Source organism: Chelmon rostratus, chromosome 8 (assembly GCF_017976325.1).
Source record: "Chelmon rostratus isolate fCheRos1 chromosome 8, fCheRos1.pri, whole genome shotgun sequence".
In the NCBI taxonomy this organism is placed as follows: Eukaryota; Metazoa; Chordata; class Actinopteri; order Chaetodontiformes; family Chaetodontidae; genus Chelmon; species Chelmon rostratus.
This window is the reverse complement of record NC_055665.1, coordinates 14067126-14087520: the sequence shown is the minus strand read 5'-3', so window position 1 is coordinate 14087520 and position 20395 is coordinate 14067126. Positions and strand designations below refer to the sequence as shown.

Sequence of the window (20395 nt, the reverse complement as noted above, 5' to 3'; positions counted from 1 at the left end):
GCACATGCTTTAATATACAACCGACAAACATAGCAAAGATCGTGAAATGTCAGGAGCAGCACGGGCATTCTGAGTCATAACAATTGTCTGAAGAATTGCAGTTCAATGGCTCAGTGCACATTAGCACGAATAAATTCATGAACAAAAACATGAACAAAATGAGATAGATGGAACAAAGATCACATCACAGACGTGAGACAAATACCCTGACACATAACTAATGACTCATCCTGAGATATGATAATGTCAATAAAGTGCTTTGTAATGTATAAATGTGCCTGTGGCTAACACAGGAAATCTTAAAAGTTGTTTTGCCCTATTTTTTTTTTTCTCTCAGAGGGCAGACTAGAGAGAAACAGCATTGCTGCCTTCCTGCTGATGGTGAAAAACCTGATTCGTCATCACACTGTCAATCAGGAGAGCTTGCTGCACTGCCACGGGCCGAGCATCATCGGAGCCATGCTCAGCAAAGTGAGTGTCCCGTACGTCGGTTTGCTCCAGCAAGCGGGAACTATTTGCAGGAAGAGCTGATTAGCATTTGAAAGTGAATACTTGACCTTTTTCATTGCAATGCTGCTGTGTAATTGCTGTGTAATGAATGGGTATGGTGTTACTGAAACAGCAGTGGTTCTTTCAGAATGACAGTATCACATACTTGTGTGGGGGAATTTATGCAGAGTTTGCCAGATTGCGTGGTCTCTCTGACTGAGAACAAAGGATATCAACAATGAAGTCTGTTGCTTGAAAGTGTTGTATTGAATTCCGGGAAAATTACATGCAAATTAAAACAAAATCACAAATTAGATATCATGTTACAGGCATGGAAGCCATAGTGATGCATGCTGTGACTCCTGTTTTCAGGTCTTGGTACAGTATTCTGCTGATACATTTCCAAACTGCTTAGTGGGTGCCAAGCAAGCAGAACATATTAATCTTGTTAGCTTTTCACTGTTGGTATAAACTATGAATATAAATTGATAATATTTGGAATTAAGATCAAGGCTGTACATATAGAAGGTACACAGTGATGAAGCTGTATTTGCTGCTGAGCCACATCAAGACAAACATATATTGCTTTGTGACCGACAGCACAGTTTTTCTGATTCTTGATCAGGAGCCTATGGCAAAGGCCTCTGAGGCAAGGACCAGTGTTCTGCCCTCTGAAGGTGCAGTGCCGCAAATGTAAAGATGATTTCTTTAGCTTCATGATGACACGTGTTTGAGTTCAGAAGTTTGCTTTGTATCACAGTGTTAATAGATGTGAATCTTTGAGACGTTTGCAGCCAATCAGTTGTCTCATTGGTGCAGCAAAGCCGTGCTTTCTGCTTGACAGGATATGTTGCAATATATGACGTTAAGGTGGAGCATCCTGTATGGAAACTATGTCCTAATAATCACGTGCAGTGAACCCGATCACTTGTACTATATGTGCACTCAGATGAGTGCAGCACTTCATCAGGCCCTGTTACTAAAAATAGACGCTACACACAGATAATTCCAAATGAATGGAAAGATACTTCAACACACATGCATTTAAAGACCCTCCTCTGTGCTTCCTCTGCTGCAGGTTCCTGGCAGTATGATGGACATGAATGTCTTAATGGCATGCCAGCTGCTGCTGGAGCAGGTCTTCAACGAGGGAAACAGCCCACTTCTACAGCAACTCTACCAGCACCTGCTCTTTGATTTCCGCATCTGGACTAAAAGCCATTTCGCTGTTTGTCTGGGTAAGGCATAAGCAGCCCTCGTGTTGCTGAGCAATGCACCTGTGAACCTTTTCATGTATGCCGAAGCTGTTTGTGTCCCTTTTATGTGTGCATGCAGGCTAAAAAGCACCGTAGAGGAGAGATAGATTACATTATTAATGTTTAGAGTTCAGGCTGTGGCAAGGATTAAAAGTGAATCTGTGCCGTGAATTAATGCAATTCTTTTGTACAAGCTTGCATATTGGCTTGACATTTCTAAATGTCAAACTGAAGGGAGATGATAAAAACATTCTTTTTCTTCCAAAGCCCATGTGCAGTACCTGTCGTCTGTGATACACAAAGGCAAGCAGCGCATGAAGAGGAAGTATGGGGTCCAATATCTTCTGGATACTCTTCGCACATACTACAGGTGAACCTTTGACATCACACCACAATATTTAGAGAAATCCAGGCAAATTTAAGTGAAACTGCAGCTGAGTGGTTTAAAAATTAGTGTAAACAAACATCTCAACACTTGTTCTTGTCCTGCTATAAACCATGATAGTAGATCCCTTCTTGACTGCTTCTCTAATATCTTTGATCACAGCGTGGAGAAAGATGGCAGCTGTCTGTCTGATGAAAAGCAGACGATTCAAACCTCTCTGTTCGCCTTGCTGAAAGACTTTCTCAAGTCTCCTACGTCAGAGGAGCTTCACAGTGTCCTCGCCTACATTCTGTCTGTAGGAGAGGAGCAGCAGGTATGTTTCATCTGTGTTTCTTTTGGGAGTTTAATTTTGTTATCATCTGACCTTTCCAGCATGATACTTCACTTCCAGTCCATTTTTTATTCTGATCTTTTGGCATCCCAATGCCAGAGTTATTATACTTTTGTTTTTTCCATTTGTTTTTAGTTTTGATTCTGATTCAGTTTAGTTTCAGTTAGTTACTTTTTGTTGTTTAAAAATGTTTAGTTAATTTTTTTTATTATAATGTGGGGGATATTTATCTGGGTAAGATTTAAGAAATTCAAATATAGCTATTATTGTTACAGTGGCAGAATGAAAAGGAGAGATAAAGGCATCCAGCTCTCAATTAACATATGCACTGACGCCTCCTCAAGCTTGACAAATATGGCCGAATAGACAAAGACTGAAACCAAAGACATTTCAAGTAGATGTTTTTTTTTATTTTAGTTAGTTTTGTAATTATACAATATTGTCTCAGTTGTCTTTTTTTTCTAAAGTCTAGTTTTTATTTTTAATTCAGTTGACCCAAATGTTTTCTCACACCTCATTTTAATTTTTAGTTAAGCTTTAGTTAAATAATAACCAAACTCCTCTTGGGACCACATTAAACTTTACCCTCTCTAATCCATATTCCTTGGTGCTTTATCCTCCTCCCTCACCTATGTCTTCATCATCCTCTCCTCTCTCTCAGGCAGTGAGGGCCTTGGATGTGCTGTATGAACTGCTGAGGAGCAGCCCTCCTCGTGAGCAGGTGCAGGCTGTGCTGCTGGAGTGGGGCGTAGAGCAGCTCTACTGCTTGCTGCTCACTCCAAACTTCGGAGATGAGGGCAGAGAGAGAGTGTTCAGGGTGAGAAGAACCGACTGGACCTTTTGGTAACATCGTGTGACTGATAATTAATGCAAACACTCAACGCAAATCTTTTCCCTTTAATTTTGCAGGTTTTATACAAACTCCTCAAAAGCGAACGAGTGTCTGAGCGCAACAAGCAGCGCATTAAGCTGAAGGACTTTGGATATCTTGGTCTGGTGTGTTTCCTTGAAAACATTCCAGTAACCATGACCACTGTGCGATGTCTGTACGAGCAGGTCCTTGCTACAGGTAATGCCAAAACAGCTTTGAGACTCGGGGTCAAGCTATCTTGAAACGGATGACAAAAGAGACCTTTAGAAATGTTAAAGCACCTGAATATGTGCTTTCAAATCTCAAGATTTTCTAATAATAAGCGAGAAGAGATTAACGTTTAATAACGCATCTGCTTCATCATTTTAGATCACAATAGATCACAAACACAGAACATTTCATGTGAATTGACCAGTGTTGTTCTAATCTTTTGACTTCATGAACTTCATGACTTCAGTATTTATACCAAGAAGGCTGATTTAAAAATAGGTTTCCAAGGACTTGAAATGAAATCAGTTTGGTTGCTGCCCCACAGATGCCAGCCCTAACTTCAGAGACCTCCTGGCTGTGGTCTGTCTGTCTCATCGAGCTGAGCTCACTGTCCGCTTGGACGTCTGTCGCAAGGTCAGTCTGCTCACATCGTTTATACAACCCTGATTCCAAAAAAGCTGGGACGCTGTGTAAAACCTGAATAAAAACAGAATGCATTCATTTGAACATGTACTGTGTTTACCGACAATGGTTTTACAAAGCGTTCCTTAGCCCATCTAGTAATGTTAGTAAAGTTTGACAAAGTGGTGAACCTCGCTCCATCCTCGCTTGTGAACGACTGAGCCTTTCCAGGATGCTCCTTTCATACCCAATCATGATACTATCATCTGTTACCAATCAACCCGTTTACCTGTGGAATGATCCAAACAGGTGTTTTTGGAGCGTTCACCAACTTTCCCAGTCTTTTGTTGCTCCTGTGCCAACTTGTTTGAAATGTGTTTCTGGAATCAGATACAGAATAAGCAGATATTTACAAAAATCAATGAAGTTGATGAGGTAAAACATTAAATATATTGTCTTTGTACTGTTTTCAATTGAGCATATGTCAAAAACAATTAGCAAGTTATCACATTTTTGTTTTGTTTTCGTTTTATACGGCGTCGCATCTTTTCTAGAATTGGAGCTGTACTTTGATAAATCTATAAGAATCAACTTTTGAGTTGAACTTTTAAGTTTCATCCAAAACATATTTATCATCTCTGCGCTGAAAACAAGCTCTTCCTCTGTTCCCTCTGATATTACTCCAGCTCTTTCATCTGATATACTCCAATGAGGATTATGTGAAGCAGCTCGCTAAGCAGCCCGGCTGGCAGGACGTGCTCACCAAGCTGTATGTGAAAGAGTCCTATGAGTCCCACGCTGCCAGCGTTGCAGGCTCCAGCACTCACAGCTCCTTTGAACCAAACTACCGGCCACCGCTGCACAGGGATCAGACTCTGGTCATAGAGGACGCAAGCACGGACATCTTCCTGAGCTACCGCACCTCGCAGGACATCGAGGATGAGGAGGAGGATGACGCCGGTCAGCGGGATATCTCTGAGGGATTCTCCGATTTGTCCCAGTCGCCTCCGAGCGGAGGTGGAGGCCCGCTCAAAAACTTCACCAGCTCCCTTCATTTTAAGTCCTTTGATTCAGTAGACCAGGGCAGCCACTCGTCCTCCCTCTCCAATGCCGTTGATATCACTTCATCTCGCCCCGACGAGGATGGGAGAGACTACCAGCCCCTCTCCCCCTTCGGTACATCACCCTTTGATTTGGAGCTCGGGGGCATGGGGGAGACTGGCACACACACTCCTGCAGGTAGTCTAGCAAACACACCATCTCCTCTAGAGCAATGCAAACCCTTCCCACCACTCAGACCCAGGAAGAGCTCCAGTCTGTCCAACGTGCTGGATGATACCAGCTATGGGACAGACCCTCCTACTGGAGATACAATCTCCAATACGTCCAACCCACAGGTATGGCTGCACCCACAGCTCAGATTTGTCTGATACATCGAGCTGAACTCTGATTTGGGTTTATGAGGGTTTAGGTCTTTTCTGTAAGGATGTGGGACTGATTGTTGTTGGCTTTACAGCAGACCCCAGAAGAGGAGCTGTGCAACCTGCTAACGAACATCGTCTTCTCTGTGCTGTGGAGCCGCAGCGGGGTGGAGGGGGGCGAGGATGTGGTGTGGAGAGAGAGAGGACAGGTCTTCTCTGTTCTCACCAAACTAGGCTCCTCCTGCCAACTGGTCCGGCCTCCCGATGACATCAAGCGCAGGTCAGTGACGAAGATTTCAAATGTATTTCAATCAGAAAACAAACACGTAGAATTGGCAGTGAAGCAATGGAAAGACAAACTGAACCACACCTTCAGCTGTGCCACCTTTTGTCTAAATATCTAGAAATGTTTTCGTGTCACGCCGGGGTGACGTATTCAAAGTGTGTTTGCCACTCTGTGTGCCAGCCTGTTGGAGATGATGCTGGAGTCGTCTCTGTCGGACCTGAGGGAGGCCCAGGGAGTGTTTCTGCCTTTCTGTCCCGGTCTGCTTCGGCTCCTCAGGCTGCTGCAGGACTTCCTGTTCGCTGAGGGTACAGACAACAACACGCTGTGGAGTGAAAAGGTATATCACATGTCCCACCTCAGACATATGTGCCACTAACACCTTCTATTTGGGCTTTGGGTTATACCATGACGACTGAAGGTCGGTTGACCGTGAAAACATGGAAGACAAAGATGGAATTAAAACCAGGACTTTGGAGGAAGGAAGTCTGATATGTTGTATATTAAAACTATATGATATTGTCAGTAAACCAAACCAAACCAAAAGCAGCTGATGATATTTCAGCTGTGTGGACTCAGTAACACCGACTGAATTGTAGCCCAAATAATCTTTAGATATCACATTTCACTTGCCTTTACCTCCTCGTCCATGCTTTCAATTTTAAACCTCATCTTGTCCACAAACAGCAAGTAGCTGAAAACAGCTGATTTATGATGCAACTCAACTCTAGTAAAATAATAAACATGCAGTATCTAGAAATGAGACACCTTAGAAGCTAAGAAACAAATTACTTTAAATTCTTTAAATTTAGATATGAAATATATTAATATAGATATTAAAATCAAATATTTAAAAATTAGGATTTAAACTCATGATGGTGTAAAGTAATAGTTGAATACTTTTAGAAATCTGTTTATTCACTTATTTGCTGATAGTCAGATGAGAAGAATGACACCCCTCTCATGTCTGTCTATTAAATATGAAGCCGCAGCCGGTTATCTTAGCTTAGCATAAAGATTTTGGGGAAAAAGGCTAGACCGGTGCTGCTGGTCGCCTGGCAACCTCAGTGTAGGAGCTTTACAGGTCGACAAGTGTGCGGGTTTTGTTACATTTGGCCTGACTAGGTTAACTGTTTCCAGTTTTTATGCTAAGCTAAGCGAATTTATTACTGCACAGACATGAGAGTGGTATCATCTTCTTATCTCACTCTTGGCCAAAATGTAAAGTTGCAAAAATCCTTTAATTTGGTTTGTTGCATCTGGATAAGGTCATGAATCACAAGCCTTCATCATGTGGTGTATCTGTTGTAATCTTTAGGCCTTGAGAATAGTTAACATTAGTAAGACAGAAGCACTCACGTGACCCCTCTATCTGTGCAGTACTGGCTGTAGGCGTAAGGTACACACCAGTGCTAAGCAGGCTGCACGTTTCATTTCCTTGCTGTAAATACTCAGTACTCAGTGCAACTTAAATTACTGATGAATTACAAATGCCCGGTCCTCAGAGCAACAGTCTTCTTCAATCAAATCTCTTGCATCCAAAAAGCAATGCAGCAGATTTCTACAGTGACTTAGGTGTTGGCACACGCTGTAAAACACTGTGTGCAGAACTGTCAAGCATGTTGTCTTCCAAGTATAGTATAGTATTGTCATGGTATTAGTATTATTTACTGATGTTACACAAAAAAACTGTTTAGTTATGTAATATTTAAAAGAAACTATTTTTGTTGTGGCTATGAGGTAAACATATTCAGATACACAGTAAATCTTGGCAAGCTGGAGGGTGGAGAATCATGGTTGGGAAGCTTCTGAATCAACCTTTAAGTGCAGGTTGAGCTGGTTGTTGTAGATGCTGCAAGGTGTGGAAACAGGTCTAGCCTTTTTTGTTGAGTCTTTTGTTGACACATTGTCGTTGTTGTATTGCAGATTTTTGAGGGGGTGGTGAACCTGCTGGACAGGTTGCAGGCCTGGCATAGCACCCCTGGCAGCCCCGGGAACACCGAGCTGAAGGAAATGGCCCAGATCGGCCTGCGTATCATCACTGGATACATTCAGCAGCAGCACTCACCGGTCAGCTGCACCCACGACTTGTCCAGTCATGTGCATCCATCACACAAATATTCCTCACTGTGCATGTCTTTCACAATCGAAACGCCTGAGGGACAGAACTTTGCAGAAAATAAACTTAAAGGGGTTTACAGTACTCATTTAACTTGATAAGCACGCTCAGATAGAGCTAGTTTAGAAATACCAGGCCTTCTATGGCCTTCTTTTCAAAGACATTGCAGTCATTCCTTGCAGGGAGTGTTCTGTATGAAAGGGCAGCTCCTCTCAGAGTTATGACTGCTGCTCTCGCTGTGGGATTGTGGGGTAGAGCTAGTGGCCATAAATGAACTGACCATAAGGCTTTTCATCACACACTACTGCTGGTTGTGTTCATCTCCAAAGTGGTACAACTCCCCCTTAAGCTATTTGTTTTTCAAAATGTCTGGTTTGAAATAAATTAACTTAATTGCGCCCTGACATCACAGCTGTGGGCATCTTGGAAATAAAAGCCTGCTGCGACTTGAGTTGAGTGAATATACAAATTAAAATAAAAGAAACCCTAACATTGCTATATTAATTCCAGTGGTAGAATGTAATCAAGCACACTCAAACAGCTCTAGCATAATTATGAGGCACTTGTATCTCAGAGCTGTGCTACTTTATCCTCCACTACATTTCAGAGGGAAGCAATATACTTGTGTGTGTTGCCTCACATTTTTTTAATGCAAAGCATGTGATCAGCCTATAAAACATGAGGCTATATTATGGATCACCCAGCATTTAACAAAATAAGCTCTACCTCGACATAATACACCAGTTAAAATCTGCTTGTAGAATAAAACTGCAGCACAATAAGTATGAATATGTGTACTTAGTCTAATTTTTAGTTGTAAAAGGAGTGTTTTTACAAAGTGGTTTGGATGCTTTTACCAAAGCAAAGCACCTGCACACTTCTTCCACCACCACCTCGACACTGACAAGCTCTTCTCTCATGAGTGCTGTAGATTCTAGCAAGGACTGGAAAAGTAACACACCATCATAAATGTTTTTTTTGGTACTGTATATAAACTGTATGTATTTGCTCTGGCTCAGAAGCATAGCAATTGATTTGGCTCTCGCCCCTCTTCAGGTGTGCGAAATGGCCTATTTGAAGCTCCACAGCCTCCTCCAGACTGTGCTGTGCCTCAGCTGGGAGGAGGTGTGCTTCTTGCTGGGGCAGCTGGGCGCCCCCCTGTGGCCAGGAGGTGTAATGGACACCACCAGCTGTGACCATTCAGAGGCTTTCCCCCATCTGGTGCCCATCGTGCGGACGCTGCTCGACCAGCATGCCGACCCCGTCATGATCAAAAACCTGCTACCCAACCTGCCCGTCACCAACGGCAGCACCACCTTCGCCCAGGACCTGAGGGCTTATTGTCACACAGTGGAGTGGCAGGGGTTTTATCAGCAGCAGGTCAGTGTTTTGGCTGACTTTGTGCATTTAAAAATAGGTGTCATTCAGCTTTTGTTTAGGGAGTCTAGAGAGCCTCCTTTCCAGTACAACTAAGCAGATATAATCAACCATCCACTCTCAGATACTGCTGGCTCTGTTCTTTGTCACATACACACAGGAGTTTCCCAATCTTGCCTCCTGGTCTGACCAGTTACCTCCCGGTGGGTGGCTGAGAAATCTCATCCACATTTTAAAGAAATGCTATCACAAGTTTAGAAGGGAGAAAAAAAACAGCCATAAACTCCCAAGTGTTTTCTAGCTGCCCTTGAACACATTTTAAGCTGAGATCGGTTTATGCTCCAACTTGAAGCTGAGATATTTTATGAACGGATGCCAGAAACACTAACCACTAGCTGAGAGGGCGGATTTATCATCGCTGTGTGTGACAGTGCATGTTCATAAATCTGTTTTGTTTAGATTACTTCTGTATACAGATCCTGCAATACATTAGCCAGTATGGCGCAACTTTGGCTGCCGTGACAGATTTGAAACGTGGCCCAGGCTGATTTCTCAAGCGTGTATGTGTATGTGTTCACAGTTTATTTTAAATGAATGTATAGGGTTGTTCTATAGGTTTATGTATTTTTATACAGCTTCAGATTTTTTGCATGAAATGGTAAGAAGTTGTGAAAAATATCTCCTCTAACACAATAATTAAATAAAGGCAGACAAGCAAAGAAATATTTTCCAGGCCTGACTCTCATTTGTACAATGAGGATTGTTCCCTTTTAGGCAACATGCGATGTTCTCCCTCTAGGAACTGCAATAAGGTACCTTTACATATTAAAAGATAATTGACCACCGAATTTTGTAAAGGGTAAAATGATGGCTTGGGGTAAAACATGCAAAACAGCTTATCATCAAAGTCATTGTTTATCATTTTTTAAATATATATTTATGTATTCTGACTTGGAGTGATTTTATTGATGGTAATATACTGCAGCTTTTCTTTGTTTGTTGTTTTGTGAGCATTGTCTGTGAAGATTCTCATTCATCCAGGTCTCTGTTCTCCTAACTTTCCAAAGGCAGCTGGACTTGTGTGTGGCTCTAGAGGGTTTCGCCTCTCGTCCAAGAGGCTCCTTCAGTTCGGAGGCGGTTAGAACCGCACACAAGTCCAGCTGCCTTTGGAAAGCACTTAGAAGAACCATGACCTGGATGTTAGTGTGCATTGATTCCGAGACTGCATCACAGTCGTCCTTGACATTCTTGTACTTGTGTGTGTGCGTTAATCTACGTCCAGGTTCAGCCCACCATGGAGCAGTATGAGCTGGACACGTTTGGAAGAAGCCATGACATCATGTCCAATTTTTGGAACTCCTGCTTCGATGACCTGATGAGTACAGCCTTCAGGCGGGACAAAGACAGATCAGACAGCAAGTCCAAGTTTCAGGTTATGGAACTTTCAGGCTTCATTCAACATAAATCTCGCTCAAAATGCAACTTTTACTTCACTCACCTGACATTTGTGTCTGTTTGTGTGAAAGCAGGAAGTGATCGTGGACCCCTACCTGAAGCGAGTCCGGAGTGAGAACAACAGGTACCTCTGCTGGCAGAAGCAGAGCTCCAGCCAGCAGGGGGTGGTGTGGCAGCACTGGAGAGCCCTCCGCAGGCTTTTGACCAGTGAGAGAGGAGCCTGGGCCTACAGGTAAGACAACCTCTGACTTTTAGTCAGTAATCTTTCTTAAAATCTCTCTGGCCAAGAATTACAGTGCATCACCAATACACAAAAAAATAAATATTTATTTGAAACCTTACTGTCTTTTGCTAAATTTTATGTTTCCTTTGCCTTGTTTTTGTCAGAGTTCAACCAGAGGTGAAACTAAAATTGTCCAGTGCGGAGACGTATTCAAAGATGCGTCTCAAACTTGTGCCCAACTTCAACTACGATCCTCACAGTGAGGCCAGCGCCCAGAGGGACAACATGGGTATGTCACTGGTGTAAACATCCTAACGTTGATGCTTTGTCGTGGAAGCAATAAACAGTGATGTTGCACCAAAGATGTTTTTGTTTTTGTCGTCATCAGGAGCCGACAGCCCTCGTAGCTCTGAACCCCTCCCATTGGCTGTTGCAAAGCAGGCAAAAGTAAGTGACATGGAGGATGACCAGTTAGGAGAAGAGGACGTCGTCTTTTTGGATGACAAGTGAGTCTCCAGTTTCCATAAGCAGTGTCTGCAGCACGCTAAAGATAAAATAAAATAAAAGATAAAAGTCGCTTGGACACCAGTTATAAAGCACTAAATTTCACCAAACAGGCCTTAAAAGTGTTTGAAAAGTTCTTGGATATAATGTCCCGGCTATTTGTGAACATGCAGAGCAGTTTTACCGTTTTCCTGTGCCGTCAGGGTGGAGGGAGAAGACGAGAGCCAGAAAGAAAAACTGGTTCTGTCTGAAGACTGTGAGCTCATCACCATCGTGGCGGTTGTTCCGGGTCGTCTGGAGGTCACCACACACCATCTGTACTTCTACGATGGCAGCAGCGAGAAAGAAGAGACAGAGGAAGGTAAGGAAATACATGATCAGGAACATCACACCTAACTTTTTTTTTCTGTTCTTCAAACGGTCCTCGCAGAAGAGAATAATATCTGTTTCTTTAGGAATCGGGTTTGATTTCAAGAGACCTCTGTCTCAGCTCAGAGAAGTCCATTTGAGGCGCTACAACCTGCGTCGCTCTGCACTGGAGCTGTTCTTCATTGACCAGGCTCACTACTTCATCAACTTCAGGAAGAAGGTGATGCTCAGTTCAAATTTAGCTCCTTCTTCTCTATAAGTAGAGCAAAATAGATGCTTTTGAAATAATGCGGTGGTGTGAAACAAATGTCTTTATGTCTTCCATCTCAGGTTCGAAACAAAGTGTACTCTAGGATCCTGGGGCTGCGGCCTCCCAACCTGTTTTACTTCGGCTCTCGCTCCCCCCAAGAGCTACTGAAGGCATCTGGGCTTACTCAGGTGTTTATTTAATTAACTTCTCTCCAAGGAGCTCAGTTATTTTGATCTGAGCTGTGCTTATTGTGTTGGACCAATCTGATTTTGATATGTTGAACAGAAATGGGTGTGCAGAGAAATCTCCAATTTTGAGTATTTGATGCAGCTGAACACCATTGCTGGACGCACCTACAACGACCTGTCGCAGTATCCTGTGGTACGTACACACCGTCTCCCCTGATAGTGGGTACAACTTCTATTTATGAAAAAAATGATGCGCTGACATGTTGCGTTCTTATTTCTCTTCAGTTCCCCTGGGTCTTGTGTGACTATACCTCTCCCGTTCTGGATCTGGAGAATCCGTCAGTTTTCAGAGACTTGTCCAAGCCCATAGGTGTGGTCAACCCTCGCCACGCGCAGAACGTCAGAGAAAAGTAAATGATTATATAACTGTTATTTCTTGTATTGAAAGGGTTGCAGAGCTGCAGCCGACTGTCGCTTCTCAGATGTCTACCACAAGCACTTGAATGAAGCAACAAGGATTAGGTTTCACAACAGTCTCTGAATTACCACCTGACAATGGCATAATGCTGATAATAAGAATATAAAGGCAACAAAGTGTGATGGATTACCCATCACAAGCAGGCTTTTTGTTGATTGTCACACCATTCTGAAATGAATGAACAGTGGCAGTGTGGAAGCTAGTTAGGAAAGATTGAAGGACGCCTTCTGTTTGTCACTAGGTATGAGAGCTTTGAGGACCCAACAGGCACCATCGACAAATTCCACTATGGCACACACTACTCGAATGCAGCAGGAGTCATGCACTACATGATCCGCATGGAGCCATTCACAACTCTGCATATCCAGCTGCAGAGTGGCAGGTGGGAATGCTGACGAGAGCATGATATTACCTTGAATTTCCTGGTATGGTGTGTTCTCATGTTGGTGCATGCTGCCGTTGTTTAGGTTTGACTGCGCAGACAGGCAGTTCCACTCAGTGGCAGCAGCCTGGCAGGCTCGCATGGAGAGTCCAGCTGACGTCAAAGAGCTCATCCCGGAGTTCTTCTACTTCCCAGAATTCCTGCAGAACATGAACGGTGAGGAAGGCCGTAGCTTTGGGCAAATGGACTCTTTGAAAGCAAATGAATCTGCCTTGTTTTGTTGTGGCATGTAAAGATATATATTTATATACAAATCATGCACAAATATTTGTTTAATGAAAGAAACTAATGCATTGCTGCTGCATGATCGTTGTAGGCTTTGACCTGGGACGCTTGCAGATATCTCAGGACCCAGTGACAGATGTTCTGCTGCCTCGCTGGGCCACATCGAGAGAGGACTTCATCAGGAAGCACAGGAAAGCCCTGGTGAGTCAGCACGAAACCTAGCCTGTCATTTGTTATCTAACATAGTGTATTAAGACAACTGTTCAAGGTGACAACAACTTGTATCTTAAACTCAAGGAATGTGAGCATGTGTCCAATCACCTCCATGAGTGGATTGACTTGATCTTTGGCTGCAAGCAGAGAGGTGAAGAGGCAGTGAATGCCCTCAATGTCTTCTACTACTGCACTTATGAGGGTAAGAAAAAGTGAATGCTCGTTCTTACTCTGGATTTTTAAAGAGTGTGGACTGCTCCTCATGTCCCATTTTACTCTTCAGCCTTTACGCATTAACAGTGTTTTTATGTGTTCTTACTCACTCTTATTTCCTGTTTGGCACCTCTGCAGGTGCAGTAGATCTGGATGCAGTTGCCAATGAGACGGAGCGCAAAGCCCTGGAAGGCATCATCAGCAACTTTGGACAGACTCCCTGTCAGCTCCTTAAGGTACAACTCCCAGACTAATTCACAGCTGCTTTTAAAGCCTCAATCATCAACAAAATACAGTTCATCATGTTCCTGTCTTCAACCAGGAGCCTCATCCTCCTCGTATGTCAGCTGAGAACGCAGTGAGGCGGCAGGCCCGCCTGGACACTGTGCCCCTGAATATCTTTGAGCAGCTCAGTAAGCTCCGACCATTTGTGGAGGTGGGTTCTGAAATGCTTTCAAGTCCTGTCATGATGTCATCAATCCACTAAATTAATAACTCATCTCACAACTCATGTGTTGGTGTGTATGTGTGTGCGATTGTGTGTGTGTGTGCACCTCAGGTGGTAAGTGATGGCTTTCCTCTGGTCCAGGCAGTGGTACCAAAGAACCAGAATCGCTCCTTCATCATCCAGGGCTCAGATATTCTGGTAAGGTTCAGTTTCACAAAGGCCAAACATAAAACCCAACGCAGTCATGACAGCACGACGACATTCATGTGCAACAGTCGCAGTTTAGCATTTTTGTGTTATGGCACTTTTTCCTCTACAGGTGACTGTGAGTTCAAATGGGTTGATAGGGACACACAGCTGGCTGCCATACGACAAAAACATCGCCAACTACTTCACTTTCACTAAGGACCCCACCATGACTAACCCCAAGTGAGTGATACAGAAAACATGGCCCAAGTTTCATCATCCACCATCCAAAATTACTCTCTGTTAAATATCACTTCACCAAAATCTCCCAGAAATGTCCCAACCACAAAGGTCCCATGTGTAAGGTAATCATTGTGTTGTGTGGCTGTTTGTTGATGTGGCTGAATATTGCCTGCTGTTTTTCTTTTTTCTGAGAGCCAGTGATGAAATACACCATCATTAGCTGACACAAAGGATGCATAAAACTTCCCTGACAGTTGGATGGAAGCAGAACATCTGCCTGGCTGTCCTTCTTTGTCTGTGAAGCTTCAAAGCCTGTTTAATTAATTGAAATTTGGTTTAATGGATCTTATTTCAAACTGACCTTGAACTTGGATCACATAAACACAAAATAAATTAGGATTAAGAACCACTGGAACACTGGGTTTCATGCAGGTTGTAATTTGTCGATGTCGTGACAGTTTAATGTGCCGATTATAAATCTCCTTCACATTTAGACCACGGCTATCTCTCACTTCTCGTTTTGAACTTGCTTTGATCTCTCCAACCCTGCGTTGTGGTGCAGAACGCAGCGTTTCTTGAGTGGACCTTTCTCTCCCGGGGTGGAGATCAGCGCTCAGGTGCTGGTGGTGTCCAACGATGGCCGCCTGCTGTTCAGCGGGGGACACTGGGACTGCAGTCTCCGTGTCACGCAGCTGGGGAAGGGAAAGCTGGTGGGCAGGATCTGCCGGCACATTGGTGAGCTCTTATTGTCGTATGTCTAACTTACTGTGTACATATGCTTTCTTTCTGTGTTACACATGTACTTGTGCTTTTGTGCATTTCACAAAGACGTTGTTACCTGCTTGGCTCTGGATCTCTGTGGCATCTACCTCATCTCTGGGTCAAGGGACACATCCTGTATAGTGTGGCAGGTTCTACAGCAGGTAAACATCTTCAGATCTGTCACATGCTTGTGTATGATTGTAAACTGCTGTCAAAATGATGGCTCTTTGTCCTTCAGGGTGGTTTCTCCAGTGGCCTGTCTCCTCGGCCAGTGCAGGTTCTCTGTGGACATGACCAGGAGGTCACCTGTGTGGCCATCAGCACTGAACTGGACATGGCTGTCTCAGGGTCAAAGGTCAGAGATCTCTCTCTCTCTCTTTGAACTGGCAAAAGCTTGATACAAACCGCACAGTATACATAATCAGGAAACACAAGGAAATAATTTAGAACTTTACAGCTGATGATTATTTGAACCATTTAGTCTCTTGATTAATTGATTCATTGTTTGGTCTATGTGAGATCATCAAATAGCTTCTTTTTTTTCAATCTTGCCAAAAAACCCAAAGCCCAAACATTTGGTTTGCAATAATGTAAGGCAGGGAAATACCTGTAAATTTCAGTTGATCAACTAATTGATTAACTACTGATCATTTATGCTCTATTATAATGATAGAAAGCTATCACGTAGAAGTTTTTTTTTTTATTTTCTCTCTCATTCTGCTAGAGCTCTGTAGGTTTCTGCAGGTGTGAAAAATGCTGTTCAACCTAAGTAACCACAGTTATGCTTAAAAATCTTGGATGTTCTCCAAGCAAACTGGTGTGGTTCATTAGACGTGAGAATGTAATCTGTACCAGCCACAGGAAACAACTCCAAAGCATGCACCTTTTATAAGGATGAGACAGATGTTCCCATCTTATACCCAGCAGTTGTTGATACCTGCAAAGTGTAATGTAACAAAGTGAACCACGGGAAAGTCATGTGTGACTTTCTTTTTTTTTCATCTCCTAACTGGTTTTAAAGTAAGAGAGGATGTACAAAACATACAAGTCCATTCTGCCTTTCTGTAGTTTGAAGCACTTTACATTGTACATTGATCTATTTGGATTCTTGGTTGCCAAAAGTTGCAGCATGACAGGTTGCCAAAAGACTCCAATAAACTAGCTACTTGTGAGTCCATGCGTCTTTGGTTTAAAGACCCTGGTTTGCATTGTTAAACATACACAAAAATGCATAATAGGGAAATAACGGTAATGGAAACAATAAAGTGTAGGTATGAGTGCATATTCACTGACCATCATTCGCTGTTCACTGTGTGTCAGGATGGGACTGTGATTGTGCACACTGTCCGACGAGGCCAGTTCCTACGAACTCTGCGGCCTCCTAGTGACAGCTGTGTACCTGCCCAAATCTCTGAGCTCCAGGTTGGCATGGAGGGACACATTGTGGTACAGACCTCGCTGGAGGAACGCTCTCATAGAAAGGTACGTTAATACATACAGTGCAAATGGAAACACAAGCAGAAACACACGCTCTGGCAAGTTTCTCAACCTCTTTATGCCAATACCAAAATTCTGCTTATTCCTACAGGGCAAGTACTCCATTCATGTTTACTCAGTGAATAGTTGTCTGCTGTCCTCCTTCACCATGGAGGAGCAGGTGACTGCTCTCCACCTGGTGTCTGAATACGTCATCCTGGGGACCATGCAAGGCGGCCTTCACATACGGGATTTATGCAGGTAAAGACAGAGCCTAATTTGCATCATGTATAGAAATCTTTAAGCCCCCCCCCCCTAACTCTTCTCTGTTCTCTGTTTGACAGTCTGGATGCTTTGGTCACGCCTCTGGCCTTGAAGGTTCCTGTGAGGAGTGTGTCTGTCACCAAGGAGTGCAGCCACATCCTAGTGGGACTAGAGGATGGGAAGTTAATTGTGGTGGGGGCAGGGAAGCCAGAGGAGGTGTGAAGCAGGACATCAAGTGTTTGTGACATGCGGGAGTGGGCGGTGGTGCATGTTTGTGTGTGTGTGTGTCAGGGGTGATCATATGCTAAGTACTTGTTGAATGCCTGTTTTTTCAAATGGTAATCAAGCGTCTTTAGTCTAACATCTCCATTTTAGCCCTCAAGTGAGGATTAACATGTCTCTCCTCCTGCTCTCAGGTTCGCTCAGGACAATTCTCCCGTCGCCTGTGGGGCTCCACACGCCGCATCTCTCAGGTGTCGTCAGGTGAAACCGAATATAATCCAACTGAGAATGCTGGCAAATGAGATGAGCAATGGTGGAAATACCTACACCGGCAACATGCTCCACAGACTCAACAAGGCCTTCTTTTCTTTACTGTACATGCTGGGAAACTGTCCTCCTCAGCCACTGATCTCTCTGAGAGAGCAACTATACACTGAGCACTTTTTTTAATTCTTAAATGGTTTGATATTTTATTTTATTGCGTATTTCATTGACAGTTGTGCACTGTTTTTAATCGGCATCATTCCAAAGAGTGGCCTTGTGTTGCGGATGGAGGCGAGCTCTGTGTTTGACGTTGTGAACTGCTGTCGAACTGCATATTCAGTCATGTTTCAGGGATGTACTCGCGCCGATGCGCATAAAGCCTCAGACACAGACAGAAGTAACGCTGTGAACTCACCAGACTCCGTGTTCTTGGCTTCTTTCATGTCAGAGGAACAGCTGTGATCCCTGGGCTGTTTAATGTCCCAAAGCCGTTGTTGGGCAATGGCACCTTCTTAAAACTCCTTGAAACTTGAAAAGTACTGTAGATGTTGTTCGAGATTTCCACTTTGCAATACTGGTATATACCACAAGGGGGTTGACTTTCTGAAGAGAGACACAGGAGGTGATTGATCGCTAGTGAGCCAATGTTGTGCTGTGATCTGCAGCGGTCAATGTCAGGATGATCCTCGCACCAGACGTGCACCACAATACCGTAGTGTATAATTCTGCATTCCTCCAGGCTCTAAGCAATGTAAAACTGTTACAATTAAAGCAATAACTGCTTTAATGGTCAAGTATGTGAAATACATTCACTTTTTTTTAATCGTGATTGTGGAGCTTGGATGCAATGAAACTGAAGAGGAGAGCCTTCCACACACTGGCGTAAAGGCTTTTACAAATGTTTCCATGCTAGTTTTGTCATTACTCTGTGCATCACATGACTATATCCCTGTTTTGTTTGATCTGAAAAGTGCCTTCTTTTAGCCTGTGTCTTCAGCCTTGTATAAACACTGAATTCCAATCATCTGTTTCTATGGAAGATCACTATAGGTCAGATCGTATCCCTGCTGATCAGATTTAAACACACCTTCCTGCTCCTTCTCAGACCTACTGTGTGACCTGATTAACTCAGTAAACTGTCAGCTGGGTGCACATGCTTGCCTGTACTGGTTTTGTACTGAAGCGCCGAAAACATCTGATGACTCTGAAACACGTGAGCAGACAGTCTGTGAGTGAGCTTGAGAGGAATTCACTTCCTGCCAGCCTCTTTTACTGTGGTTGGAACAAAGTAGTTGTTATATGCAGTGTCATGACGGTAGAGAGACAGAGGGAACGACATGGGCGAATGGTGCACACATGCAAATTACCCAGTCTTTGTAAGTGATGCTCAGAATAACCTTAAGTGTAAAACAAGTATAAAAGAAACTATATTTGAGATGATGTTGTTTACTTATTGTCTTCCCTGTCTAAAATCACATTTTATTCATAATATACAACAGTAAGGTGAGATACTGTCTGCAACTGAGACAGTCTGTGAATATAACGGATTGTTTGCATAAGCAGCTGTTCAAGTACACATTTGCTTATTTAATTTGCTATTGTGCATACTGATATCGATTCATGTAACGCCGCTCTGTTTTGTGTTATGGATGTAATATTTCACTCAAGTAATTATGCAGCAGAGCTCAGAGCCTTTAGTTTAATCAATGGAGCTCAAAATGGATACTTCCTTTCAGAATTGGGTCTTTGTAGTCAGTGTATTAGTAAGGTGTAAGCCACGCTTTATATAATGTATTATATATTATTTCTTGTTCAGATGTTCTGATTTCAGTTCAAAGTGACACAAAAAGCCTTAAGTGAGGGCCAGCACTGCCTTGAATTTGGACTTGATCCATTTTTCTTGAACTACTGTTATTTAGCCTTTGTATTTTTCTTGGAAGATGTGGAAAATACACTTTACTTTTTCAAAATCAAGCCGCCTCTGCTCCTTGTAACTTAAACATGACAGGGGGAATCACGCTTGTCTGTTCTCTCTCTCCGCTCCATCTGTTTGCATCTGAAGTCTTGGTGCGCTCTCTTGAAATTGTCCTAATATGGCCAGTATATTGTGACTGCACACTTAGTGTATTCAGGAATCCTCTTTTCTGTGGACCACGGATCGTATCCCGAGGATGATCGCCCACTGCGGAAAAATGAGCTCTGATTCTTGTGTGTGAACCACAGCAGGAAGGAAACTGATCCGCTGCCACAACGTAGATCATCCAGCTCCTCTACTGTAATCCCAGCCTTGCATGCGTCTGTGATGTTAACCCCATTAGAGTTGAAAAGGTCACAGCGAGCACCGGCACATTTACTTGAAGAGGAGACTTTGATCTCCTGGTGGGCCGAACATCCTGCCAGCCTCCCCGTAAACACCTCCGGGGGTACAATTCAGAAGGGTGGGGAGGGGTGAGGCGGGTGATAAAACCGACCTGTAGACCCCCAGTCAAATACAAGCCACAGAAATGTGAATAAGGGAAGTGGAGTAGGAGGGAGAAGCGGGATGCAGTTACTCTGATGTGGCCCCTCTGACAATGGTGGGAGGGGTTGACACCTCGCTCTCAGTTATTGGCAGTATCTCCCTCTGACCTCTCCAGACCCGAGGGCAGGCTGAGGGGATGGATGTCATGAAATGCTGCAATTTCTGTGTTGTTCAAGTTGTTGCTGCCAAGAGCCGCAACAGCCCTCAAACAGGCCTCTGTCAACGACCTCAGCCTTCCCCCCTCTCCCCTTCTTCTTCCCTCCCCCTCCGGTTAATTTCTCCTCAGGCCTATGCACAAAATCCTG

The 20395-nt window shown here is 43.6% G+C and overlaps 1 protein-coding gene across 4 annotated transcripts in view; it reads left to right on the top strand.

Annotated features, from left to right (window-relative positions):
- nbeal2 (neurobeachin-like 2) overlaps positions 1-19543 on the top strand; it is a 34955-nt gene extending 15412 nt beyond the window's left edge. For 3 of the 4 annotated variants that reach the window (XM_041941613.1, XM_041941610.1, XM_041941612.1), the window contains 36 exons: positions 338-471; positions 1568-1727; positions 2013-2115; positions 2293-2443; positions 3123-3278; positions 3371-3530; positions 3868-3956; positions 4631-5341; positions 5461-5645; positions 5832-5988; positions 7575-7718; positions 8824-9147; positions 10427-10576; positions 10674-10831; positions 10987-11111; positions 11211-11328; positions 11530-11687; positions 11782-11915; positions 12026-12133; positions 12231-12326; positions 12419-12543; positions 12853-12993; positions 13079-13209; positions 13370-13479; positions 13576-13693; positions 13843-13940; positions 14027-14140; positions 14264-14350; positions 14472-14581; positions 15144-15316; positions 15410-15504; positions 15582-15698; positions 16664-16825; positions 16932-17080; positions 17164-17299; positions 17500-19543. In XM_041941613.1, the coding sequence (XP_041797547.1) occupies positions 338-471; positions 1568-1727; positions 2013-2115; positions 2293-2443; positions 3123-3278; positions 3371-3530; positions 3868-3956; positions 4631-5341; positions 5461-5645; positions 5832-5988; positions 7575-7718; positions 8824-9147; positions 10427-10576; positions 10674-10831; positions 10987-11111; positions 11211-11328; positions 11530-11687; positions 11782-11915; positions 12026-12133; positions 12231-12326; positions 12419-12543; positions 12853-12993; positions 13079-13209; positions 13370-13479; positions 13576-13693; positions 13843-13940; positions 14027-14140; positions 14264-14350; positions 14472-14581; positions 15144-15316; positions 15410-15504; positions 15582-15698; positions 16664-16825; positions 16932-17080; positions 17164-17299; positions 17500-17607 (5495 nt within the window). In that variant the 3' untranslated portion in view covers positions 17608-19543. The remainder of the gene's footprint in view (positions 1-337; positions 472-1567; positions 1728-2012; positions 2116-2292; positions 2444-3122; positions 3279-3370; positions 3531-3867; positions 3957-4630; positions 5342-5460; positions 5646-5831; positions 5989-7574; positions 7719-8823; positions 9148-10426; positions 10577-10673; positions 10832-10986; positions 11112-11210; positions 11329-11529; positions 11688-11781; positions 11916-12025; positions 12134-12230; positions 12327-12418; positions 12544-12852; positions 12994-13078; positions 13210-13369; positions 13480-13575; positions 13694-13842; positions 13941-14026; positions 14141-14263; positions 14351-14471; positions 14582-15143; positions 15317-15409; positions 15505-15581; positions 15699-16663; positions 16826-16931; positions 17081-17163; positions 17300-17499) is intronic. The other variant, XM_041941611.1, reaches the window with a different exon arrangement.
- The last annotated feature ends 852 nt before the right edge of the window (positions 19544-20395 follow it).